Here is a 27808-nt window from a genome sequence, read left to right as displayed (position 1 = left end):
TGCCTGATCAGTGTAAAGTCTATGTACTTGTCATCTTACAAATGGCAAGTTAGAATAGACACGAGTGCTGGCAATAATACACCAGCTTTGTGCACTTACTACTGGTCAGTACATCAGTACAGCAGTACCCGGATCAGCACTGTGCTGTGACTCTGTGCCCCTTTCGAAGGTCGCCCTGTGTGTGTTGATGAGATGGACGTCACGTGTATACACACACACACACACACTCGAGCAGCTTCCTTTCAACACACGACGAGGAGTCCAGCTTTACTAAGTTTTCTTCCTTCTTCTCCTGAGGATACAAACGTGTCTCAGCACACTTAACCCGACATGTTTCAGCACAAAGCGCAGTCCGGTTGTGTGAGGTAAGTCTCTTCAGACGAGTTGAAAGCTTTCCTGTTATGAAAACGCTGAATTCAGCACATTGTCAGTTCATAGCTTCAAGCAGAATTTCTCTAACGTGTATCCATGATGAATAAATACAGATACACGTGTGAGAGGGTTTTAACGGGTTTTTGGGGTTTACTTCTCTTACTCTGGATGAACACTATATGAGACGTGAAAAGAAAAATTATGTTGAGGATAACTGAATTAATTTCATTGTTTAATTAAAGTACTCAAGCAATACTAATTTTACTAATAAATTACACACACATACATGTGGATACGCAGGTTTGATTACGCATAATAATTATATTATATTTTTACTTTTTTTTTTTTTACAGCGCCATTGAAAAGATATACAAGCTTGAATATATCTTATCATTTTCATAAAGAAACTTATAAGAATTGCTTAACAAATGTCAAATAATCGTTGTTATTATTGTTGAACATAAGAAACATAAGGAAATACGTTTTCATTATAATAGTCAATTAGGGCTCGGTATATTTATTATATACTCAGTATAATTTATATTGTATTTATATAGTATCTTATATACTCAGTATTATTTATACAGTATTTATTTAGTATATTTATTATATATACACAGTATTTATATAGTATATTATATACTCAGTATTATTTATACAGTATTTATTTAGTATGTTTATATACTCAGTATTATTTATACAGTATTTATTTAGTATATTTATTATATATACACAGTATTTATATAGTATATTACATACTCAGTATTATTTATACAGTATTTATTTAGTATATTTATTATATATACACAGTATTTATATAGTATATTACATACTCAGTATTATTTATACAGTATTTATTTAGTATATTTATTATATATACACAGTATTTATATAGTATATTACATACTCAGTATTATTTATACAGTATTTATTTAGTATGTTTATATACTCAGTATTATTTATACAGTATTTATTTAGTATATTTATTATATATACACAGTATTTATATAGTATATTACATACTCAGTATTATTTATACAGTATTTATTTAGTATGTTTATTATATACTCAGTATTATTTATACAGTATTTATTTAGTATGTTTATATACTCAGTATTATTTATACAGCATTTATTTAGTATATTTATTATATATACAGTATTTATATAGTATATTTATATACTCAGTATTTATACAGTATTTATTTAGTATATTTATTATATATACAGTATTTATATAGTATATTTATTATATACTCAGTATAATTTATTATTACAGTTATACTCATTATGGGTTCTACACTATATGAACAGAAAGTGCAGTGTGTATTAGTATACAGTAGTAAGAGGATGTTTGTAAGAATGGTTCAGAGTCATCGGTTACTGCAAAGTCACTGAAACTGTTACATTTCTATAAAGCCTTACATTTCTACATTTCATTATATACATTTCTATAAAGCCAACTTCCTTGGGTATACCATTTCAGGGACATTTTGGAAACTTTGGTATTTTTTAGCTGGGATTATGTATTTTAGTTAACTTGATTTTTCTTATTTTTCTTATTTCAACAAATTTTAAAATTAAATAGGGTGTCCCAAAAAGTGTACATTAGAGAAATTAACACTTTAAGAAAATGTCATTTTATTCACAAAACATCCTCTCCATGATCCAGTAGTCCAGTAATGTTGCATGTTGTGTGTGAAGTGCTTTGTGCCATGTTTAGTGTTAAAGCCCATCACAACTTCATGGCAACTTCCCAATCTAGCCATGAGATTGATTTTAGTATGTTCTTCTTTTGTCAAAGGCATTCTAAAAGGCTATCCGAAAGAAAATATTATATATCATAAAGTAATTATAAAAATCTTTGAAAGACATTTTGCTATAAGTCTTAATTTCCCTTATGTATGCAGACTTTTGAAGTAAATAAGATTATCTTATTGCAATGGCATCTGTCTAGGGGTGGGAAAAGTGAAAAAGTGTGTATATATTTCTCTGAATGCCAACTACACCCCAGGCTTCTTCTGCCAGCATCAGCTGCCTGACCTCACAAATGAGGTCACAAATGTTCAATAATGTAATGGGTGTGATTGGTTAGGTGTCCACATACATTTGGCCATATAATGTTGCTCTTTCATAAGCTAGTGCAATCTGACAGAGCAGATTTCATACACATGACATGTCAGAGTATTGTATGGTATGTTTTATTGTTTGGAGAATGTATCTTCAGTCATTCCTGCATGAGTGAATGGCATATAGTGATATATAATAATCTTGATTCTGCTCTGCTGATTTCCTAAAAACTTTCAACTAATGTTTATGCAGAAGCACCTTAGGTACTGAAATGAATAAATGTAAATGAATAAATATCTCCTAGAGAAACAATAGCTACACTGCTGAAGGCCAAACCGAAGCAACAGACAACCGGATCTGAAGCCAAACTGCCTCTCTTTCAATACGTCTTGTGTGCAGCCACTTCTCCAGCTGTCAAAATGCATGAGGAATCTCTCACCTACCTCAACCAGGGTAGGCACTTTTCCTCAGACGCATAAATATAATATTAGTATAGTATTAGTTATACTATTACAAGTGCAGGTGCATGCCTTCATCCAACATCTTTAGATTATGTGGCAGGAAGGTTAACCTTATATACTACAGCGCGGTTGAATAGAGGATTTTGAAGGTTTATTTTGATTATGTGAATATGTAAATATAATATATATGATATAAATGATTAATTTTCTACAAAGCAGTTTCAGCTACATTGCAAATTTGGGTTTATATTAATGTGCTCATTGTAATAGATTTTGGTTTCACACAAAAATCGAAAATCATAATAAAAAAAAAAAAGAAGAAATTATTCTTAGTTACTCAGTAACTAAAGACAGTGTTTATCTGGTCAGATGATCTTGACCTATGTTTTGAAAAATGTTTAGGTTCAGGGTTTAATGGTGAACTGACTCAACTTTATTTTAATGTAGGTCAGTCCTACGAAATCCGTATGCTTAACCTAAAACTGTTGGAGTGTACACATGTAAGCAGCAAATGGGTAAAGGTAAGTTAAAAGCAGACTACAGTATTTGTTTATCACTTGTGCCCTGATGTGACCTGCTTTATCTGTTTGTATCTCCTGGTCAGGTGAGTACTCAAATTCTTTAGAGGGTTCATGTCAGACAATGCAATTAACCTACTTACTCCAAATTCTTTTCCACAGAAGATGATTTTGCAGATTTTAAATATATAAAACCACACACACCAACTCTAGTACTGTTCTTTGGTTATCCTTCTGAAAGAAGCATATAAAGAAGAAGAAGAAAAGAAAGAAGAACTGAGGGCCTTTATTATCGCCAAACATACACTACAGCACAGTGGAATTCTTTCCTTCACATATCCCAGATGAGGAAGTTGGGGTCAGAGCGCAGGGGCAGCTATGATATAGTGCCCCTGGGGTAGAGAGGGTTAAGGGCCTTGCTCAGTTGCCCAACAGTGGAGCTTGGTGGTGCTGTGGCTTGAACCCCGATCCTCCAATCAACAACCCAGACCCTTAAACACTTGAGCCTCAGGGTGTTTCCCTATCATTAAGAATTCTAAAATTTTTGGATGATTTAATAACCCTTAACTAAAAAGACCCTTTTAAAAAACATCTTTCTAGATATTTATCAGTTCTGAACAGAGATATGCAGCTGATAGCTCCACCCTATTTATCATTCCCTAAAGTAGTTTCATATTGTGCTAAATGTGTATTTGTCTTACAGGATGAGCAATTGGATAAGGTTTGGGAACTAAAAAAATGTACTGTGAATTAATCAATGACCGTCCAAAAATATAATACATTGAGCTCCAATGTCAATTCCAGTATCTTTTTATTCATCTTTAGTCAGTCTACCAACACAAGAATTCAACAGGTGGCACTGCTTCTAGATCTTTGTCTTGTTTAAGCTTTACACAAATTAAACATTCATACAAATGTAAATATTTAGTTTTATGGGTTATTCATTTTATAAATTGTGTTTTTATTTAGACAAAGTTTTACCTTCTTCAGTTTAATCATAAAGATATTTGGAGAAATTTCTACAAGGTTTATGGCATACCCTAAACAAAAGCTGGTTTTATCACTTTACAGAGCACTGTCCGTGTGCTGTTTCATGATCGGCGCCTGCAATATAGTGAGTACCAGCAGCTGGAGGGATGGAGCTGGAATCGGCCAGGAGACAGAATTCTGGATCTTGGTGCGTATCTAACAGGCTTCTGTAGACATCTGCTGCTTTAGAAACAATGTCTTCTCAGGCTGAACTACTGATTAAAACATCTTGAATGCATGTTAGTAGATGTGGGAATCTTTTTACTGAATAGTACAATATTAAATAGTTTTACATCTCTGACTCAAGAACTGTGTAGTGCTGTAGAAAAATGTACGATATCAAAATCTTATACACATGTATAAGAAATCTGGTGATGTGTATTGTACAAAAAACCTGGTGTGATGCTTTTATTCAGATACTACACTCTCTATGGGGATAATAGAGCCTCAAGCTAATCCACTGCAGCTCAACACTATAGAGTTTATCTGGGATCCTGCCAAAAATGCCTCGATATTTATTCAAGTAGGTTTCTTTAATAAAGACTGACTTATATGTAGCTAATATTTATACCATTGCCTTTAAGGCTAAATTCATTAAAATTGTTCAAATTTTGATTCTAGGTAAACTGTATTAGCACTGAGTTTACACCTAGGAAACATGGTGGAGAGAAGGGAGTTCCCTTCCGGATTCAGGTAGATACTTTCATACCGAATGAGCATGGAGAATACCTGGAGCATGTGCACTCTTCCAGCTGCCAAATCAAAGTCTTCAAGGTAAACAAAACAAAAAAAAATCATGCGTTGTGTATTCCTAAAGAGAAGCTGCTTGAGTTAAATTAAATCATCCTCATATTACCAAATGCACTTGGTTTGATCAAATGCCTTAAGGAAAGAATGAGGGCTTGTTTAGATTTGTTGTGTGTTATTAGCTTAACACTTTCACTGTCATCCAGCCCAAAGGAGCGAATCGTAGGCTGAAGACAGACAGAGAGAAGATTGAGAAAAAGAGTCTTCAAGAAAGAGAAAAATATCAACCATCATTTGAAACTACTATACTTACTGAAGTAAGAGATATAACAGGTGTTTGATGATCACTGATGAAGCTGACAGAGTTTGGATCAAATGTGAAAAATTACAATAGCAGTATGCTTGAGACTAATAATGAGGTATTATATTAATCAAATGTGTAATGCCATGGGAGTGGAATTGCCTTAAGTTTAGTTTGGCTTAGTTTAGATTAATATGGCAAATCTCTCTCTCTCTCTCTCTCTCTCTCTATTTGTCTAGAGTAGCCTTATTGACAGAGTATCTTTTATCCTCTATCTGTCACACAAGTGTGGAGTCACAGATAAGTAATGTGTAAACAGCCAATAGAAAATGTTCACAGGTTGCAACACATCACTAAAAGAAGCAAACATTTCTTCCTATTCTGCAGTGTTCTCCCTGGCCTGATGGACCATACATCAACAGTGTAGGCAGCAGTCTGTCTCCCATGTACCACATCTTAACTTCTAATGACTTCACAGAAGGGTAAGTCTTTCCCAATATTAGCCAGTGTTGGTGTCTTATAGAAAATGAAGCAAAACATCATAATTTGACATGCTGTAATAGATATAACGTGAAATTTAAAGTAGCACAAGAGCTTAGCTTTAGAACTGTGCTGACAATACGCAAGTTAGGCTTTGTGACCACAAATGTGTTTACTTACTGTGTATTGAAAGGTTCAACTGGATTCTGATTAAAAAACAAAAAAAGACTAAGCTAGCCTTTTCACAATTATAGAGACGATAGAGACTGCTCTCCGAACCTGCAGAGGGAGCTACTCCTGCCCAGCTGCTCTGCTGTAAGTATGACAAACTGGTCATAATGTTAATATACTGCTGTTTTATCTTTTTAGGCATGTGTTTGGAGAAGTGGGTGCAACCCTAATTACAGGGACTCTTCTTCTTTTTGCAATGTAGCAGCTTGTGCCATCACTCTCCCCTCAGGAAGCACAGGAGTGGCTCCACCAGAACAGGTTCTCATCGTTCTGTAGGCTTTTCTCCAACTTCTCAGGTAGGATTCTGTAGTTTTACTCAGTGTTATGTGTCCTCTAAGTTTCAAAGACCCCTACTGAGACTATATTGTTATCCTGAATGGCTATCATAGGTGCTGATTTGGTTAAGATGAGCAAAAATGACTTTGTTCAGATCTGCGGTCCTGCTGATGGGATCCGCCTGTTTAATGCTATCAAAGGGAGGTGAGTCTGTAAAAAAAATAAGTTAAATAAAAAGCATGTATTTGGTTAAGCCTGTAACCTAACTTTGTTGAGTGGTTGTTTAATATGCTGCTTGATCTGACAGGTGTATTCAACCACGCCTTACAGTGTATGTTTCTATACAGAAGAACAAAAATCAGCCAAACAGCAAGCCGTACAGTGATGAGGGTAAACATAAAGTCATCATAAAGACATCAAGTTTTAATAATGGACTGAACTGGATTAACTACAACATGATTATGATTTCTCTCTGATGTATTCTGTACTATACTTATTTTTCCCAAGTGTACCATGCTTTGTCCTTGGAGCACTTGACACTTTTTGAGCTGACAGAGAAGATAGCAAGTCTATACAGTGTTCCAGTGCAGCAAATCTGCCATGTTTACCGACAAGGGCCAATGGGTATATACGTCCTGGTTTCAGATGAGGTGAGATGGCAGAGTTCAAGACCCAGTAGACCAGTTAGGACCTGTTGGATAAGCTAATAACTCGATATTAAAGAATGATGTGTCAAGTAACAAATAAAACACAATCCTAAAAGAAAATAAGTTAGCAATAACATACAACAGGCCATGCTGTTAAGCAGAAAATAATCAGGACAAAGGCCTGGCTGTGTTATTCCACTTTCCTTTGTTGGAAAGTGTACTGACTGTTACAAAACGCTGACACTTCAGATTCCTTTAATAAATGTTAACTAAACATCTACTGTAAGTTTTCTTTGCTAAACAACAACATGTGTTATGTGGTCTGTTCATTACTAGCCTTAAATTAGGTTGCATGTCCCTCCTCATTTCCTTGTATGTTGCATATTAGAATGAGTACAATTAAATAAACCTGTGATCTGAATTATAGCTGGCATTATTAAAGCTGTGCTGTTTGTAGAATATTAATGAACATCTTCTGAACAGGCACAAATATAAACAGGATTGAAAAGAAAGAGAAGACTGATTAGTGAGTGAGCTGAGTAACAGTACAGCACCTTAAACTGTATCTTCAGTTTTACAATATTGTTTAATCTCCACCACTGAAGGCTTAAAGACCTTCCAGCAACCATTGTGTCTATGCAACCCTTTGACAAGACTTGTATATATTAAGCCACTCAGATGACTCTAGGTAAAAGGTCACCACTACATCAAGAAGCCCAATATATTGCATGTTATAGGTTAATCAGGCTTGAGTGTTTGCTCTTTATCAGCACTATTTTCATGGACACAGTTTAGTGTCATCACTAAAGTGAGTTACTGATTATATGACTGACATGCAGACATACATGCTTTACACCAGGTTTACTAGTTAGCAGTAATCACTAGATCACATACCTGAAATGAACTGAGGCCACTTACATTTACTATATTTTGTTCTTACCCCATAATAAGATTTATTCTTATTCCTCTTTTTCAGATGGTGAAGAATTTCACAGAGGAAACAAGATTTATAATAAGTGCTCTAAAAGGTAATTCACAGCCCTGATTCTTAATTCAGCCTTTTTGTGGTATAACTCACCGCACATAACAATTGCAGTTAATGCAATGTTATATTAAAAGTTTAATACCAGATAAAATAAAGTTATATGTATGCTTTTGTAATTAACATGATAAATAAAAAGAATAGATTCATGTTTACTGATTGGTGGTTAATGATGACTGTACCTGTTCCTCAGTGATGATGGGTGAAAGTTGTGAGGGGTATCATGTTGTCCTGAAGTGACTCAAGATCACAGCTACAGGTTTTATTTTTCTTTTTTCATTTAGTTTCCAGATAGTTGAGATGTTTAAAAAAAGTCATTTTTACCCATTGTGGATCTCAAGAAATGTATTGTACATATAATTTTACACAACCGGACAAAGGAACAGAAAGCAATTTTGAAACTAAATCTTAAAAATTCCATATGAATTGGAACCCTCAGAAATTTGGCCTTGGTATATTCTTTAACGTGTTTGTAATTGGTGAATGTGCCATAATATATTTATATTTCTGCCATTTGGCAGACGCCCTTATCTGAGCATAAGGGCCTTGCTCAGGGGCCCAGTAGTGTTAGCTTGGTGGAGCTGGGATTCAAACTCACAACCTTCTGATCAGTAGGCCAATGCCTTAACCACTAAGGAGGTTTTTTTTTTTTTAGAGGTTTTGTCACAAGTGATCAGTGGAGATATCTTCACTTTTATAAGATGTGAAGAAGAGTTTTTATATATTACAATTTTGAACTAATCTGAGTAGTACTGAATAAACATTTACATTAAAAGGAAATTAATGACATTTGAAAGGTCGTCATCTTTACCTTGCAGTAAAATGACACATTAAACAATGCCCCATGTCCAGTCCATATATTTCACAGTTCAAAGTTCATTGCAGTGCTCAGCTTAACAGTGCAGTTTGTTTCTTATTGTCTTCTGGAAAACTGTATATGTAACAGAGAAGGAGCACGGTAACATACTGCTGATTTTTACTTTTGACTTTTTATTTTGTTAATGTTTTGTTTTCCTCTTCGTTCCATTTTTTCCCCGTTCCCCTGTTACAGCTTTCATTGTGGCATGTGAAGAGAACCAATTCTGTAGATCTTTTAATATACTGTAATTTTTAGTGTTAGTCATTTTTTTATTCACACATTGCATTCTGTTTAATGTCTAATTCACACTATATACATTTATGTGTATATTTTATTAAGATTATGTTTTAAAGGTGGTAAGTACATGTATTTATAAAAGCAGTTGTTACTGTTCATAGGCTTAGGTCATACTGTAGCTTATATATTTACACCATGCTTGATCCTGCTGTTTCCTATGTTCAACCTCCAACTTTATTGATTTTAAAATAAAATACTTTGCTCTGTATTTTTGGTCTAGAAATTATAATTATCCATGTTGTGATACCAAACTATTACACAATTAGCCTAAATTTTACATTTTACTTAATTTAAGACATTAGTGATATAACAATATACAGTTGCTATACCAATCTTACACATGCGGATTGCAGATTTAAAACCGCAACAACATTGTTAAATATAACCTATAAATAAAATTGTTATTATATTATAACACATTATAGTCCATCTTATCCTCATTATCTAGCAAGTAGATAAAGTATATCACAAGACAAATGAGCTGCCAGTAATGACTAATGACAGGTTACGAAGACAATGCAAGTAAGTTTTTTTTTGGCAAAACAAAACAATTATGATTAAATGTGCCAATATCACTCAGTATATATTTGCCATCTATGTTTAGAAGCTGAATTTGCATGCTGGTCAGTGGACTCCCTGAATCCAGAGAAGGTTTATGCCAGGTTACATGGATATGTATTTTCCAGTGAAGTTGTAAGGATGTGTGTGAGTCCAATCCATATACATATTTACTTTTAGTTCCTCTGTAGCAATGAGATTAATGTATCAAACTATATCATCTGGAGACAGAGGATGTTTGTTATTTTAATTTAGTTTTCATGGTGTGTGAATTTGAGAACATGGACAAGTCAAGAAGACCCCTAATATTGGTGTCCCTTTTAATAGTATTAGCTAATGATGTAATGTCTGGGGTCTCCAACATGTTGCACCCAATTCTGAGTAGCTCGTCTAAAGTTTCACAGAATATGTACAAGCTGATTTAATCAAATTGACTCAATAAACCCCCTTTTCTGGTGTACCGTAATTGGACTCCCCAGACAAATCATAATCCTCTGGACGTGCACGTGCATCACACAATTTAATACGGCCACTTATCGATCAGTTTTACACACAGCTAGCACCAAGACCATAAATAGAAGCATTATATATACTTAAATCTATAAGCACAAATTGAATTAGTTTGGATAAAGTACTTTAAAGTAGTCTGAAGTAGTTTGGATAGTTTGGGGCAGTGGTAGCTCAAGTGGTTAAGGCTCTGGGTTAAGGCTCTGACCGGAAGATCAGGGTTCAAGCCCCAGCACTGCCAAACTGCCACTGTTGGGCCCCCTGAGCAAGGCCCCAACCCACCCTGCTCCAGGGGTGCTGCATCATGGCTGACCTTGCACTCTGACCCCAACCCCCAAGGATGGGATATGCAAAGAAAGAATTTCACTGTGCAGTAATGTATATATGACAAATAAAGACAACTTTACTAACTTAACTTAAATAAAGGCTAAAGAAATCACATTCCATTCAACTTGGAAGCTTCTGGGGAATCCATAGCATTAGGTATAAAGCTATGATGCTGGCAAAGTAAAACTGATGAATGAATCTATCCTGCTGCACGAAGATGCAGGACGAATTTGCTGTAGACATTTCTTATTAGTGCAGGTGATGTTTTGTAGTAAAGTACTGTTTAATGTTTCCCATTGCAACTGCATATGAATGCCATAAACATACTACTATTTAACCACATAAAGTCCAATACAATGTCAGGTTTCTGTTTCCAAAATTAATATTACCTTCAATGTCAAAGTGTTTCCTTTTTTACGAAAAAGTCTTTTTCATCCTTGTCATCAGGGTGTGTGCTATGGGACTTGAGTAACATTTTGCTGATAAATACTGTAACAGAAACTGACAATAATAACTGTGTGACTTTCAGACTGCCACAGAATCTTCTGGCACAATACCAAGGAAAAGGTTATAGTGGTCAGAAATAATCATGAAAAAATGGTAGTCAGAGACGGTTAAGGTTTTTTTTTCCTTTAGAGACATGTATTTTGTTTACTGTCTGGTTATGAAAAATATTATATGGGAGAAGTATGTCTAGGTATTGAATCTAGCCATGGGGTCACAGTCCAGTGACTTCTATGCCGGTCCCAAGCCCGGATAAATAGAGAGGGTTGCATCAGGCATCCAACGTAAAACACTGGCAAATTTAACCATGCGAATAGTCAGTACTCTGAATTTCATACCGGATCGGTCGAGGCCCGGGTTAACAACGACCGCCATCGGCACCGTTGACCTACAGGGCGGCGGTGGAAATTGGGCTACTCTTGGTCGAAGAAGTAGAGGAGGGAGGAGAGTGCATAGACAGAGAGAGAAGAGGAAAGGTAAGAGTGTAGGACTGAGAATAGGAACTCAATGTTGGTACTATGACAGGGAAAGGTAGAGCACTGGCTGATATGATGGAGGAAGGAAGGTGTACTGTGTGTACAGGAGACCAGGTGGAAGGGTAGCAAGGCTCGTAGTATAGGAGCAGGATTCAAGCTGTTTTATTATGGCGTGGAGTCTGAAATTAGAGGTTGAAGGGGTGATGTTGAATGTTGTTAGTGGTTATGCCCCACAGGTAGGTTGTGAGTTAGAGGAGAAAGAGATTCTGGAGGGAATTAGATGAGGTGATAGAGAGTATTCCCACAGGTGAGAGAGTGGTGATAGGAGCAGATTTTAATGGACATGTTGGTGAGGGGAACACAGGTGATGAGGGGGTGATGGGCAAGTTTTGAGTTAAGGAAAGGAACCTTGAAGGACAGATGGTAGTGGACTTTGCTAAGAGGATGAACATGGCGGTGGTTAGAACTTATTTGTAGAAGAGGGTGGAGCATAGAGTGACTTACAAGAGTGGAGGTAGGAGCACACAGGTAGACTACATCCTATGTAGAAGAGGCAATCTGAAAGAGATTAGTGACTGTAAAGTGGTAGTGGGAGAGAGTGTAGCCAGACAGCATAGGATGGTGGTGTGTAGGATGACTTTGATGGTCTGTAAGAAGAGGTCAGAGATAGAGAAGAAAACCAAGTGGTGGAAGCTGAAAAAGGAGGAATGTTTTGAGGAATTTAGACAGACGTTGAGGCAGGCTCTGGGTGGTCAGGTAGTGCTGCCAGATGACTGGGAAACTACAGCAGAAGTGATCAGGGAGACAGGAAGAAAGGTGCTGGGTGTGTCATCTGGAAGGAGGAAAGAAGATAAGGAGACTTGGTGGTGGAATGAGGAAGTTCAGGATAGTATTCAGAGGAAGAGGTTAGCCAAGAAGAAGTGGGACATGGACAGGACTGAAGAGAATAGACAGGAATACAAGGAGTTACAACGCAGAGTAAAGAGGGAGGTGTCTAAGGCCAAGCAGAAGGCATATGATGAGTTGTACACTAGGTTAGACACTAGAGACGGAGAGAAGGACTTGTACAGGTTAGCTAGGCAGAGGGATCGAGATGGGAAGGATGTGCAGCAAGTTAGAGTTATTAAGGATAGAGATGGAAAGGTGCTCACAAGTGAGGAGAGTGTACAGAGGAGATGGAAGGAGTACTTTGAAGAGCTGATGAATGAGGAAAATGAGAGGGAAAAAAGAGTAGAAGAGGTGAACTCTGTGGAACAGAAAGTAGATAAGATTAGAAAGGATGAAGTCAGGAAGACTTTGAAGAGGATGAAAAGTGGAAAGGCAGTTGGTCCTGACGACATCCCGGTGGAGGTCTGGAAGTGTCTAGGAGAGGCAGCAGTGGAATTTTTAACTAGGAATGGAGAAGAAGTGTATTAGTGCCGATCTTAAAGAATAAGGGTGATGTGCAGAGTTGCAGCAACTATAGGGGGATAAAGTTGATGAGCCATACAATGAAGCTATGGGAAAGAGTAGTGGAAGCTAGGTTAAGGAAGGTACTGGAAATTTGTGAGCAGCAGTATGGCTTCATGCCCACAAAGAGCACAACAGATGCAATTTTTGCTCTGAGAATTTTGATGGAGAAGTATAGGGATGGTCAGAGAGAGTTGCACTGTGTGTTTGTAGACTTGGAGAAAGCGTATGACAGGGTGCCAAGAGAAGAGCTGTGGTACTGAATGAGGAAGTCAGGAGTAGCAGAGAAGTATGTAAGAGTGGTGCAGAACATGTATGAGAGGAGCAGGACAGTGGTGAGGTGTGCTGTAGGGCAGACAGAGGAGTTCAAAGTGGAGGTGGGACTGCATCAGGGATCGGCTCTGAGCCCCTTCCTGTTTGCTGTGGTGATGGACCAGTTGTCAGAGGAGGTCAGACAGGAGTCTCCTTGGACAATGATGTTTGCAGATGACATTGTGATCTGTAGTGAGAGCAGGGAGCAGGTGGAGGAAAACCTGGAGAGGTGGAGGTTTGTGCTGGAGAGAAGAGGAATGAAAGTCAGTCGTAGTAAGACTGAGTACATGTGTGTGAATGAAAGGGAGGGAAGTGGAACAGTAAGATTACAGGGTGAAGAGGTGAAGGAGGTACAGGAGTTTAAGTACTTGGGGTCAACAGTCCAGAGTAATGGAGAGTGTGGGAAAGAGGTAAAGAAGCGAGTGCAGGCAGGTTGGAATGGGTGGAGAAAGGTGTCAGGAGTTCTGTGTGATAGAAAAATATCAGCGAGAATCAAGGGTAAGGTGTACAGGACAGTGGTGAGACCGGCCATGCTGTATGGTTTAGAGGCAGTGTCACTGAAGAAGAGACAGGAGTCAGAGCTGGAGGTAGCAGAGCTGAAGATGTTGAGGTTCTCTTTGGGAGTGACAAGGTTGGACAGGATTAGGAACGAGTACATCAGAGGGACAGCGCATGTTGGACGTTTGGGGGACAGAGTTAGGGAGGCCAGATTAAGATGGTTTGGACAGAGGAGGGAGAGTGAGTATATTGGTAGGAGAATGTTGGACATGGAGCTGCCAGGAAGGAGGCAAAGAGGAAGGCCAAAGAGGAGGTTTATGGATGGAAAAAATGAGGATATGAAGCTAGTGGGTGCAAGTGTTGAGGATGCAGAAGATAGGGATAGGTGGAGAGAGATGATTCGCTGTGGCGACCCCTGAAGGGAAAAGCCGAAAGAAGAAGATGTCTAGGTATTGAACATATATATGTATACCAAAATCATCTGATTCACTGAAAATAGCCAGAATCATTGCAAGGAAAGTTGACTAAACCACAAGGCTGCTTATTTGCTTAAAAAAATAAAGTAAAAGTAATTTAAATAATACTGTAATAATTATGTAAATTATTAACAGGCTTGTATATGTACAATATTCAAATAATAATTCAAATATATTGTGTGGATATTGATAAAGTTCCGGCTCTTTTCAGTGAGTCAGATTATTTGGTTCAGCTCACTAATAAGAGCCGATTCGTGCTCGATTCTAATGCGTTTTCTTCTAAATCACAGTAAATCACAGTATATATATATATATATATATATATATATATATATATATATATATATATATATATATATATATATATATATATATACTGTGATTTACTGTGATATATTTTTATATATATTTACTGATATATTTACTGTTATATATATATATATATATATATATATATATATATATATATATATATATATATATATATATATAATAACATTAACCCCATTCAGACCCTGCGTCCATTGGAATGGAATGGACATCGCATTTTTTTTTTCTGTAAACCAATACAAGTGCATGTTATTTTATTTAAAAATTTACGATTTTTTTTTTTAATGCGATGTACATTCCAATGGATGCAGGGTCTGAATGGGGTTAATGTTATCGTGCTGTGTCTGTGATTCATGAGACTAATTTCTTGATAATCTACAAAGAATGTTCATTCGACTCTAAACTAAAGCCAGTTTAAAGAGTCGACTCATTCGCGCCATGACTCGGTCATCATCAGTTTCAGCTTTCGTTTCTCTTACTTAATCTTTGGAAATCGAAACAAAATTCACATGATCCTGCCTGCGTCATGAAACATATTACACCCCGCTACAGCATCAGCTAAATACTCTATAACCGTAAGACACCATAATCAGTCTCTTAATCGAGCATCAAACCTCTTTGCTCCGCCTAATACGCATGAAGTTGCTTCCGCATTAACATCACTAAAGGGAAGTGCAGATTGTTTGATACATATAGGATTGTTTTTAATCGCGCTCTTAACGTCGGTAAGTTTAAAATAATGTTTTTCCCTACTGTTCTCTGAAATTCTTACATTTGCTATTTATTACAAGTTTGATGAATGAAGCTTTTGTCCTAAACCAAACTAGATAAACAAGAAGTTTTCGTAGGCCTTTATCAGTTTATTGAGTAATACTGTTTGGTATCTTCCGTCTTTTCCTGTTCCTCTGTCGGATTAAAAACACAATTAATAAAGTGCTACAGAAGCTTCTAGTTTACTACTTTACATTTTTAAGTGTTTCATGAAATGTTCCTTTTACCAAATCTGTAAAATATAATTCATAACTTTGTCCTGTCTTTAGTAAATATGGGGAGATTGTACATATTCAAACATCTACATGGTAATTAGTTCATAATGAAGACAGTTACATCTTTCTCTTAAAGGGGTAAGTAGGTCTAAACTTTTCTACTTGTATAATATTAAATTTTGTGCTATAACATTGTGTAATTATATGCTTCATTTCAACTCAGTTTTGAGGAAGTTTGCCAAATTTCCGGGATGGCTGAAAGGAGTGCTGTGGAAGAGGTACATGTAAATTTCAGAAGCAATATACTCACAGCAAGAGTACAGTGTTTCTTTCTTTCTTTCTTTCTTTCTTTCTTTCTTTCTTTCTTTCTTTCTTTCTTTCTTTCTTTCTTTCTTTTCCACATTTCTATAGTATTGAGTGAGGCAAACTTCATAATTATGACTCATAGGGAGCAAAATGAGTGCTTAAACATGTCTGAGCAGAGTCCAATATACAATGTCACTCCCACAGTCCATTTTAGTGTGGGTTAACTTGCAGACTTACTGTTGTATGGAAAAATGTGTGATTGAATCAAATGTGTGAGTGTGGCATGGTTGGCAGTGGCAATTTTTAAAAAATAAAATACATATAATTTTAAGTTTATTGTTTCATTGTGACCCGGTTTCCAAATGATCCACGGCCTGGTACTGGTCTGCAGCCCAGTGGTTGGGAACCCCTGGGATAGGTCTCCCTTGTGCCACCAAAACAGCAATGACCAGTTTAGGCATGGACTCCACAAGACACCTGAAGGTGTGGTATGGTATCTGGCACCAAGATGTCAGCAGCAGATCCTTTAGGTCCATGGATTAGATTGCTTTGTTCAGCATATCCCACATCAGACCAGGCCATCTTCTTCCATTGCTCCATGGTTTAGCTCTGATGCTCTCATGCCCATTGTAGGCCTTTTTGGCAGTAGACTGGTGTCAGCATTTGACTGGTCCAGTCCCGGCTCCTCCCTCTCAGGAACGACTGTTACCAGTGCCATGGGGAACACCTCTCTCCATGATTTAAGGAGATTGAATTTGAATTTGATTTGAGAATAAGGTTGTAAACTTGCCACACCCCGTTTGCCTGACCTCATAGTTGACAATAATGACTTACCATGTGACCTTGAAGGGGCCTTGCCACTTGGTAAGTAATAAAGTGATTGATGTGGGTAGCAAAACAAGCACTTTATCTTCCAGTGCAATTCGAGTTCCCCTATTATAGTCAGGACTGATGTTCTTGTGCCTGTTGCAAATTGCGCAGTGATAACTACCCCAGTTTATGGATTTTTGCTCTCAGGTCAAAGCTGTATTGAATTTTGCTCTTACTAGTAGAACTTCCTTCTTCCCAAGTTTCCCTCTCAAGTTCCTGAAAGACTTTCACCATAATCCAATTGGGGAAGACCCTGTGAAGGTTAGGCTTGCAGGACCTCTTGTAGTGTAAATAATTCACTAGTGGGGCATGAGTCACTTGGGTTGGGGGGGGGGTTCTCCAGCATGCCCCTGATAACAGGCGTCTGCTGTGGTTATGGCCACCCCCATGTGCCAGTGCATGCTCAAAGAGCTCAGTGAACACCTCAGCATTGTTGTGCAGGCCCTATCCTGCTGAGTGTGATGTGAGGCATGGCTGCTGCAGCAGTAGCTGGAATACGCCCTGTTTGCAACATTCTCAGAATCACCTACTTTCTTTTGCCTGAGCTTTGAGCATGGCCCGCTCCTGCTCTGCTTGCAGCTCCAGGAGCACTTAGTGTTGGGTATAGTGGATGAGAGTAAGGGTCTTAATGAGATCTTCTAGTGGGGTGGAGCTTATCTCTCCTCAGTCCCGGTTGCAAAAATGCACTTTTATTTTAAGCTTTGCTTTTTAGTGTCACTGTTTAAATGCAAATACACCCACTCATTCACACACGCACAGCTCTGTGTGTTCAACTCTTCCCTTCGGCTTTCACTTCCCCCCTTTTTTTTTAATCTCTGTGGCTGCTCAGTACAAAAGAGGAAATGGTATTAGTACAATTAGGCACAGGTGCATGATTCCAAACATTTACCTTCCTCTGCTCATAACTCATCACTCAAAATCAGTGATTTAAGCTGACCCATGTCTGAAATGTCTTCCCTTGCTCTGAGAGCATGTCACGATGTTTATTAGACTGATGGCAGAGAGATATCTTCTGGGACATGGGCCCTGTGGTCACAAGGTGCACAGAATCAGAGTCTGTAGCTTGTCATGTACAAAGGCAAGAAGACAGAAGTAGAAAAAGTAACCTGATGCAAAGAGCTTATAGCAAATACTATACCACTGCCACTAAGTGACTTTGTGGTATGGTCTTAGTATGGTGCACATGTGCATTGGTGTATATCCTAATGTTTAACACCGCCCTTGAACTATACATTTATAGTTACTGATTATCAGGGATCTTGCGCTAATGCCAGCAAGATGAATATTTGTGTTTGATAGACAAACATGAGCTCACTTGTGATTTGTCACTTGTAGCTAGGGCCAACCCACAATTTTATTATGAAATGTACTATTACCTAAACTTTACTTTAGTCAGAAATGATAGAGTAAAATTAAACGAATGAATAAAATAGAGCACAGTTTAAGAACATGCTTTTACTACATTTTTCATGGAATCTGTGCAGATGCTCTTTACAAATGATAACAGTTTATAATACATTTGTTTATGTCTGTAAATGTGTTTGATGAAGAACCAGTTTTTGGTTTCTGTCTTTCAGAATAATAGTCGAGAAGTATTACATCCAACTGTACTTCCTGCAGAAATTAAGGACTGGGATAAAGAACATGTGAAGGCCTGGATTCACAGATTGACAAATGTGGAAAATGAAAATGCTACGATTCTGTATGAGCAGGACATTGATGGACCAAGTCTTCTATTACTGGAGACATCTGATTTTCTGGGTATAGGCATTAAACTGGGTCCAGCAAAGCTGATTATTCACCATAGAGATGAACTGAAGGCTTACCATTTGGACAGTCTAGGAAGCCAGTCTGGTAATGCATGCAAGCCCTATCCTTTTAATCGATTCCATGCTGCCTACCGATACAAGGAAAACAGTGTACTCGATATAACAGAAACAGGTACTCTCAACTTCATAGAACCATGTCATGAGTACAAAGCATTTATTCATTTCAAAAATGTGACGTCAGAGGGTAAGCTGAAAAAGTTCACAGATGAAGTTATTAAATTTGCTGCTGCTTGCATGAACAGTCGTACTAATGGTACAATTCATTTTGGGGTTGGTGATTTACCAGAGTTCAGTCATGGACAAATTCTGGGTGCTAGTGTCGAAGACAAAGAAGCATTTCTTAAGAAACTAGCAGAGGTCATTAATGGACGGTTTGAACACAAGCACACTGATGTGGCAAAAAAATGTATCAAACCACCAAGGTTTGTTGAGGTTCTTAAACCAGATATGACAGTTTCAGGAAAATATGTTATAGAAGTAGATGTCGAGCCATCCTTCTTAGTTTGTGAAGACAAGTGCTTTCACATCTACAATGTAGACTCAAAAAAAGCGAAAAAATCTAAAATCACAACTGATGAAGAGGAAGGTGGCAAGTTCTTTTACATTCGAGACAACAGCAGTAGCAGAAACCTTTTTGTCCAATCTTCCTCCCCAAAGTTCTTAGAAGAGTACAGAAAGTATGTTGATAATATGGCAGATCTGTCCCAGTCGAGGAAGAAAGCTGAGGAAGAGCGCCTCACTGTTGTTAAAAGTAGTGTGCAGGGTTCTAAGCTCTGTGAGATGCTAACAGGAGGCTCACAGTCTCTGGACAAATCTCACTTTGAGCGATATGTATTAGTCACTAACAAATCCCATCCAGTTCAGAAAGAATCTCTATCATTTCTTCTGGACATGAACCTAACAGCTGTTTTGGACTTTGATCCAGAATCTGCTGAGACTGGCTTGAATAAGCTATTTGAAGAGAGAAACACAAATGTTCATTTGCCTATGCAGTATAAAATCACAGAGCCAGTTGAGGACATTGCAAGTAAGCTGAAGCTGACCAGAGCCACAAGCTGGGTTTTCTGTAATGGAGGAGTAAAAGATGAACCACCCTCTGATGTGGCTAACTGGCTAACAGAGAAAGGGTCTTCTATTCGAGATGTTGTGTCGTTCCTCTGTCGAAAGGATGTGCTGCCTCACAAAAAGTTTCTTATCATATTCATTCTGTTGAGTGATGTTACTGACGGTCATGATCCTCTCCTTGAGACCTTCAGCATGTTTTTGCAGGAGCTGAAGGGTACAGATCAAATCCTATGCATATGTGAAAATGAAGGAGCATACACTTACTGGAAAGATCTCATTGATGCACGATATAGAATAAACATTTCTAGAAGATGCATTTATGAGCTCAGTTTTGCAGAGATTAACGGTACTGTCCTCAGTCTGTGGTCAGAAAATCGCAAATCAAGTAGATTTTTGCCTGGTGCTGGTGGTAAAGTTTTATTACCAAAGAAAGTGGAGGGCAGCATGGATGCATTGAATGTTCTATGTGTAAACCAATGTGAGGGAGGCAATGAAGACAAACTGCAACTGGAGGAAACATTTTACAAGGGAGGAAAAGTTTCCTGGTGGAATTTCTACTTTTCAGAACAGCAAGGATCAACGCCATTTATCAAACGAGACAAGTTTGACTACATCATTGATACTATTATTCCAGATATGTGCTCCCTCAGGCAAGTTTGTGTTCGCTTCAACATACTCCATATTCCTGGCTGTGGAGGAACTACTCTGGCTATGCATGTTTTGTGGACATTAAAACAAAAATTTCGCTGTGCAGTTCTGAAGAACAAAGATGTTCATTATGAAGATGTAGCACAACAGGTAATTACCTTGTTGACTTATGAGACAATGGAGCATCAAACCCGGCTTCCAGTGCTGCTCCTGATAGATGACTTTGAAGATTTTGATGCTCTAAATGATCTCCAGCAGCACATTGAAAGGGAATGTCAAAAGAAAAATGTATCTGCCAAGTCTCCCCAAGTCATCCTTATGAACTGTATGAGGTCCGAATCACGGGAGCAGACTGAAGCAACAGATGACACGGTTTTCATTGGAAACAAACTTTCTGCAAAGGAACAAAAATTATTTGAGAACAAGCTAGAGGAAATTGAAAAGATTTACACAAATGCTGAAACATTCTACGGTTTCATGATCCTGAAGAAAGACTTTTCTCCAGACTACATACAGGGTGTTGTGAAAAATACACTGAAGGGCTTCAACTTTAAACAGAGGGATGCTCAACTCATTGCGGTTCTAGTACTCTTGAATTGCTACTGCAAAAGCGCAAAGATTTCAGTCTCTATATGTGAAGAATTTCTTTGTCTTTCAACAAGGCCAGACTTGACTTCATGCAGGGTTGAAGATGGATTGGGGAAGTTTTCTACACTTGTAACAAGATGCACAGAAGACTTCAAGTTGGAGTTTCAAGCTATGCGAGTGATCCACTCAAGTATGGCAGAACACTGTTTAAAGGAACTTAAAACTTCTTATAATTTATCCCAAGCACAGATCGCAGACTTTCTACTAACAACAGAAGTGTTTTATAGTTGCATTCAGGGAAAGGAAAAACTCATGCAGGACATTCGCTATATGTTGGTGAAAAGACATTACTCAGCTGAGAGTGCCCCAGCAGATTTTCAATTTTCACCACTTATCCAAACCATTGCAAAGGAGACTCCAGGGTGCGAGGAAAATGTTTTGCTTAATGCCGCCAAACGCTTTGAAAAAGATGCAGTAATATTGCAGCTCCTTTCCAGGTACCACTATCTACAGAAAAAAGACTTTAGAGAGGCAAAAGTTTGGGCAAAGAAGGCAAGAGATCTCCAGAGGGATAACTCCTACATTTGTGATACATCTGCACAAGTAATTAAGCATGAACTGAAAAATGCTCTTAACAACGACAAAGATGATGAAATAAGACCTGACAAATTGAAAGAATATCTCAAAATGGCTGAGTTTGCAACAGAGGCTTTCAGAGAAACCCAAGAAATTGCTAGAAGGGAAGTTTCACTTCGATATAAAACAAAAAAAGACTTTAGCCCCTATAACACAGCTGGTCGCCTTGGAGAGCTTGAAGTTGCCGTTATGGTAATAAAGATACTGGAAAGAATCCCAGTGTTTTCTTTAGATAAGCTTCGTCGTGACATTCTGAGTCAGGTTCTTTCCGGTAAAATGAAAATACAAGATGTGGCCACACATGACCCAAAAAGGCAAAAGAATGCTTCATATTACCAATTTTTGCGGGATTTTTCAGATCTTCTGTATAACCTCAGAGACAACATGAAGAAGCACTTTGATTTTCTTGATAGTTATTCTGTCAACTTGAGCTCATTTTACTCCCAAAAAGATACACAAGAGCTCAGGACTAGAGAGAAGATCTTTTTGTGCTTTCAACAGTATGTTAACCTCTTCTGCAGTTCAGAGAAAAAAGAACTGATGAAAAACAGTCCATTGAACACCATGCTCAAAATTGAGAAAATACGGCAATGGCTGGAAAAAAACAAAGCTGATTCCTACACTGGACTGCTTGAATATCTTTCAAGAGAACATTTCAGATCACCGAAAAGTACAGTTGAACAAGTCGTCAATTATTATGATTTTATTCTGAGAAACTCTCCACCACAAAATGACAGGCATTTCAAGGACACAGTCAACTTTATCTATGCAAATATTGTTCTCAATAAAATTAGCCCTGAATCTCGAATTTTCCTTCCCTACATGGACCTGCGTACACTTATCTGCCGAACACTTCAACGCTGCACCCCTCTCAATGACAGCTTAGCATTGCATTTTACTGCAGTGATGATGCTGTGGCCAGAGAACATACCAGAACTTAATTTGAGTGACAGGTTGGGAAGTTATGTGTCACAGATGAGAAGTTGTTTTTCAAATGAAATGAAACCTGTATGCAATGGTAAAAGAGCAGTTGTTCATTTTTACCTTGGGAGGAAAAAAGGTTATGATCGCCTGCTCATTCAGAAGGACATTGATTCATGTGTGGGCTCACAGCAGACAATGTCAAGAGAACTGCAAAATGTAAAGATATGGGGGAATGAAAACGTCCAAACTGAGCTCCGCAGAGTCACAGGAACTGTCTCTAGAAATGGCATTATGGCAGACATAGCAAATCCAAATGTGAAGGTTGCAGTATGGCCATTGTTTAAAAGTCAGTTGTGTGGAGAGCTGGGAGACCGTGTATCATTTTTTGTTGGATTTACCATGAATGGTCCAGTTGCACTTGGAATTCAGCCTGAGTCATAGATTTCTGAATGGCCTTCACACCCAGACTTGTTCAATACTGTGGTCAGTGTCCACCACAAATTTGTATCCTACATTGTTACTAAATAGGTTAAAGGGTAGCTGGCTGTAATTGTAGAACAATTTAGGCCTGTTGTGAAGCCTAGATAATTTACTGAATTTGTTTTTTATTATTTTCTTAATGCTTTTGTAATATTACACCATAATAGATGTTAATTAGTATGTTAATATTCTAATACATTATTGGTGGAAGAGATTTTACACTTGCATATTAATCACTGGGTCACTAGACCTAGTTCAGCTTTTCAGATTATTTTTTTTTTATCCTGTACTGGTTTTGTTTTTATAGTATTTCTGGGTCACTTTATGCTGTTTGCAGGTTTTTTTCTTTATCTTTTGTCAATAATGGATGGTCTCAAATGCTCAATTTTGTAGTCATATTTTCACTGGCATTATATATATATATATATATATATATATATATGTGGATTTATATCTATAAAACAGGTTTATAGACTCTGTTTTTTGGATAAGCAATTTATATGTGGAGTGCACAGTTTCAGGCAATTTCCAGTGATATGGGAAAAATCAGTGGGAAATTATTAATGGGTGTTTCCTTTATTCCACCACTAGAGAGGGCTATAGGACTTTGTAAGGTAGTGCTTCATACCAGTCACTCAGTGAACTTTCCAAAACAAACAAACAATCAAAATCTGTGTGTATTTTTAAATTATTGCTGATTTGCTGATATTACTGCACTGATTACTGTAATCCATAGCTCTCTACTAACTGTAGATTTGGTAACCCACTTCTCTCTCTATATGTATTGTATTTTGTTATATACTGTATAATGTTAAACACCCACAGAACATTATAGTTACACATTGGTAACCCACTCTGGAAAATATGCTTTCAGACTCTTCCTGTCTCTAAGATGATTGGAAACACTTATAGTTGATCTTTTGATATTTCTTCAAAAACCTTGTTTGCACACAAAGTTGCCCACTAGTGTATCTGGTACCACAGAACCATGGGCCAGGGTCAGTAATCTACTTTGTGATTATTTGAAAAATTTGATTCAAGGCCTTTTGTTGTAGATATATTTATCTATAATAAAATAGTTGGGGTAGAGCAAGCAAATGATCACCATTTTGCACAGAGTCATAAACAGTTATGTCTTTTAAACCCAGCCTTGTAGTTTGCTTGGGAATAAGAATACATATTCAAATGCAATAAGCTGTGGATGGCTGTGGCTACTGCTACTTGTTCTTGTAACTCAGAACATCTCTGTGCACCTCATGAAATGTAGAAAATCCCTTGTGCAAGCTCTACTAGGTGTGTGGAAACACTGATGACAACAACAGCAAATAATACAGAGCAATGGAATGGGCATTTAGATGAGCTCCTCAACTCAGTAGACATGTCTTAACTCCAGGAGGGCAGAAATCTCTGGTGTGTAGGGGGCTTACTGTAATAGTTAGAAACATTTGTACTAGCAATTCTGCAGAAGTAAATTAAATTTTGTTCAGAGGCACAGAACAACACTTGCGTTGTGATTAAGATATTTAATGTTGCAAGGAAATTGAATGCCTTTGGACTGGAAAGCTGAAATAGTGGCCCTTATTTAAAAAATAGATAAATAAATAATAATGTGCATCTGAATGGTCATAATAGCCTAGACATGTTTACTCATAAAACAAGTCAATGGTTGACACTGACCAAGTAGAGGTGAACATGATATTACAAGGGTACCTGGTATACAGTGTTACACTACACAAGACAGAATATTATCTGAATGACCTTAATTTTAATTATTCTGTATATGAATTTTCATGAAATTATATATATATTTTATTTAATTTAAAAGTATTGCATCCATAGAAATGATTAATATCTATATCAAACAGACTCACCTTGATTTAAATTTATATCCATATTATTTTACATTATTTAATACTGAAATGAGTCTGTATGTCCTGTATATTTAAGAGTAAGAAAAGCATTACTGCTGCCTTGCTGCGTCATGATCAAAGTGTGGGAAGAGAAAAGATGCACTGTATTGACTCAATGTGCTCCGCGATTTAAACATAAAAGGGTGTCCTCTTGAACTTGTTCTTTATATGTCTCATAAGTTTTGGATTGTGACCTTTGTATATCGACTTGTGCACAATGTTCAGATTGAGACTGTGTTTTAATTGAAATGGGAAAATAAAAGATGGTTTCCTCTGAGTGAGGTAGATTTATGGATCCTGTCCTGCCCGCTGGGCCCATGATTCCTCTGATCTGCTTTTAATTCCTCACCCCTGTGACCCATGCGTCATTAGAAACTCCAGAACGGTCTCATTGGCCAGAAGCCAGTCCCATGATTCATGTTCTAAATGAAATTACTGTATTTAACACCAGTTGAATCCTGACAACTGGTAATTTTTTATGTTTGTTATAGATAGATAGATAGATAGATAGATAGATAGATAGATAGATAGATAGATAGATAGATAGATAGATAGATAGATAGATAGATAGAATGTATTCTGTAAATAAGTAAATCATATAAACAAGGCATTCAAATGTCCAAGTGTGCAAGACTGTAAAGGTGTCTAATAAAATAAACATTTTTTTAATATTGTCATTACCTAGCACATAAATTTGACCAAGAATTTAGTTTTACCCAAAATATCTTTAGCTGATTTACCTACTTCACAATATATAGTAAAAGATATATATATAGGGTATTAAGTTTCCTTTGCTGCTACTGAATCATATTTAAAGAGAAATTCCCATTATGCCCAACCCCCTTTTTAAAACTTTCTTGACCCAGCTGCTTAAACATAAGAGAATACTCAGCCCTCTGGAGACTTTGTTCAAACATTGCTTCATACAGACAATCCCAGCAAACTGGATCCAAGATTCCAGTCCTTAGATGAGATAATTGTGCATGAAAGTTAATTGATAAAGCCAGCTGTGAATAGAAAGAAAACTGTTGCCTTGGACTTCGAAATCAATAGTTATAAGTTATATATATCTTCAAAATAATCACACACATGTACTTTATTGTCTCTAATATGTTGTGAATATGCAACTGTAAGTAAAAAAAACCTGATTTGAATTCTAAGATGTCTGGAATTAATACCATTAAATCACTTTCCCCAGACTTGTGCTTTTTAAAGTTACTAGGACAGGGTGCAAAAGTATTTACACGTTTACAATATCTAATTCCAGATTTAGTCCCCATGTTACTGTTATAATAATTTCCACTCCTCTTTCCTGGTCAGGATGGCAAAACAGTATGGCTGGCACCACAGACACACACATTCAAACTAAGGGACAAGACAGATTTGCCAAGCTACCTAATTGCATATTTTTGGGTGGTGGAAATAAACCCACATGGGCATGAGGAGAATATGAAACTTTACACAGATAGTAATCCAAGCTCAGGATTGAACCAGGGACTCTGATGAGGCAGCGATGCTACATGCTATAGCAACACTACCTGTGTATATTTGTTCTTAATGTATAAAATGTATACATAACAAATGTATTATAAAATCTATATAAAATTGATTTGCAATCATAATTCACAGGGCAATGCTCGAATGCTGTGATAAACCAAGGTTCTTTAATTACTATCATCATCATCAATATTGTTATTATTATTAATATTGTTATTATTATTAGTAAAAGGTATAATTAATACATTTTAATTTTAACAAATTATGCCCAGTATTACGTTTTTTTGTCATTTAAATATCTTACATATTCCCCTTCAAACAGTCTGCTATGACAGTGTGTGCAATGTAAAGAATCTGACTACAATGTCACCCTTCATGCTGAGATGTCCCGATGACTAAAGCGTTGGTGAGTTGAGTATGTAGGGAGGGGTAGCTGTGTGCCTCGTATTCTGACCGAGGTCAACTCCTCTGATTCAAAAAGAGTGCAGATGTTCAAATTCCCTTTGATAAAGACTCTTAACCAGGCCTTACATGGAAGATAGATGAAAGTCTTGTCAAGTGGATCACATTATGCAGAGCGTTGATACAACAAATAATTAATAGTTATTATTGTAAAATAATTAAGAGTTATTAATGTATTTACAGTCAGATACGCAATATTTCCTTAAAATACATTATTGTAGTAAAGTAATATCTGTAGTTTTTCAATGTATAAATTATATTTTCATCTTTCTGCCATGGAAAAAGATGGTGGCCTCAAGTATTAATTGATGTTAATAGCATTCTATAGTATCCTGGATAGAATGGGTCAGTTATGCCTGGAGCTACTTGATTAAATGAGCAGTTTTAAATATTTTTAGGTGTCCAGCCCCACGGGAAGCAGCTGCCTTTCCCCAGCTGTCTTCTTTCGCCCAGAGAGAGGACAGCTGCATGCAGACTTCCTTGTCTGTTGAATGGCGATGTAAACGCCTTTGTTGTAATTTCATATGTTTTTGGCCAGAATCTCAGGACACTTTTGACTCAGCCAGCTCTTCCATGTAAAATCATCTACCACCTGTAATATTTGTGTAACTCTTCATCATTACAGTGTCTCACAGTCAGCTCTTGCTATGTCTAATGTTTCTTACCCTCAGGCTATTTTTCCTTCATCTTTTCTCTAAGAGCATATGGAATTTCACTGGCATAAGTAATCAACAGACACTGGATCAAATAAATCTTCAACAAAATATGCTGTCAAAATGAAGCTATTTGTCACATGCTTTTCTGCCACCTTCCCAGAGGTTCTTGTATACTATTTATGCCT

General features: G+C 37.2%; 1 protein-coding gene across 4 annotated transcripts; it reads left to right on the top strand.

Annotated features, from left to right (window-relative positions):
• Positions 1 to 81: 81 nt before the first annotated feature.
• On the top strand, positions 82 to 23511 carry tfcp2l1 (transcription factor CP2-like 1). 4 transcript variants are annotated; one of them, XM_058393284.1, is made up of 17 exons: positions 82 to 365; positions 2746 to 2894; positions 3350 to 3423; positions 4492 to 4597; positions 4866 to 4972; positions 5071 to 5223; positions 5403 to 5513; positions 5885 to 5979; positions 6232 to 6292; positions 6411 to 6504; positions 6598 to 6688; positions 6792 to 6874; positions 6992 to 7134; positions 8108 to 8159; positions 8367 to 9851; positions 9934 to 14409; positions 15807 to 15890. In XM_058393284.1, the coding sequence occupies exons 1-15, from the start codon at positions 331 to 333 to the stop codon at positions 8411 to 8413; spliced, it is 1401 nt and encodes a 466-aa protein (XP_058249267.1). In that variant the 5' UTR covers positions 82 to 330; the 3' UTR covers positions 8414 to 9851; positions 9934 to 14409; positions 15807 to 15890. The 4 variants fall into 4 exon arrangements, with proteins under 4 accessions (XP_058249267.1, XP_058249266.1, XP_058249265.1 ...); XM_058393283.1 differs by lacking the exons at positions 82 to 365; positions 2746 to 2894; positions 3350 to 3423; ... (9 more) ...; positions 6992 to 7134; positions 8108 to 8159 and adding exons at positions 15976 to 16030; positions 18506 to 23511 and having other exon boundaries at positions 8367 to 8432; XM_058393282.1 differs by lacking the exons at positions 82 to 365; positions 2746 to 2894; positions 3350 to 3423; ... (11 more) ...; positions 8367 to 9851; positions 9934 to 14409 and adding exons at positions 15086 to 15341; positions 15976 to 16030; positions 18506 to 23511.
• The last annotated feature ends 4297 nt before the right edge of the window (positions 23512 to 27808 follow it).

This window comes from Hemibagrus wyckioides, linkage group LG06, assembly GCF_019097595.1.
Source record: "Hemibagrus wyckioides isolate EC202008001 linkage group LG06, SWU_Hwy_1.0, whole genome shotgun sequence".
Lineage (NCBI taxonomy): Eukaryota > Metazoa > Chordata > Actinopteri > Siluriformes > Bagridae > Hemibagrus > Hemibagrus wyckioides.
This window is presented reverse-complemented; position numbering and strand designations above follow the sequence as displayed.

What these genes read in the sequence shown, in the direction of transcription:
- tfcp2l1 (XM_058393283.1), top strand. Translation starts at nt 16,004, where the DNA reads ATGGCTGAAAGGAGTGCTGTGGAAGAG. An exon ending in AAAGGAGTGCTGTGGAAGAG is followed by an intron (nt 16,031 to 18,505) that starts GTACATGTAAAT and finishes TCTGTCTTTCAG; the next exon opens with AATAATAGTCGAGAAGTATT.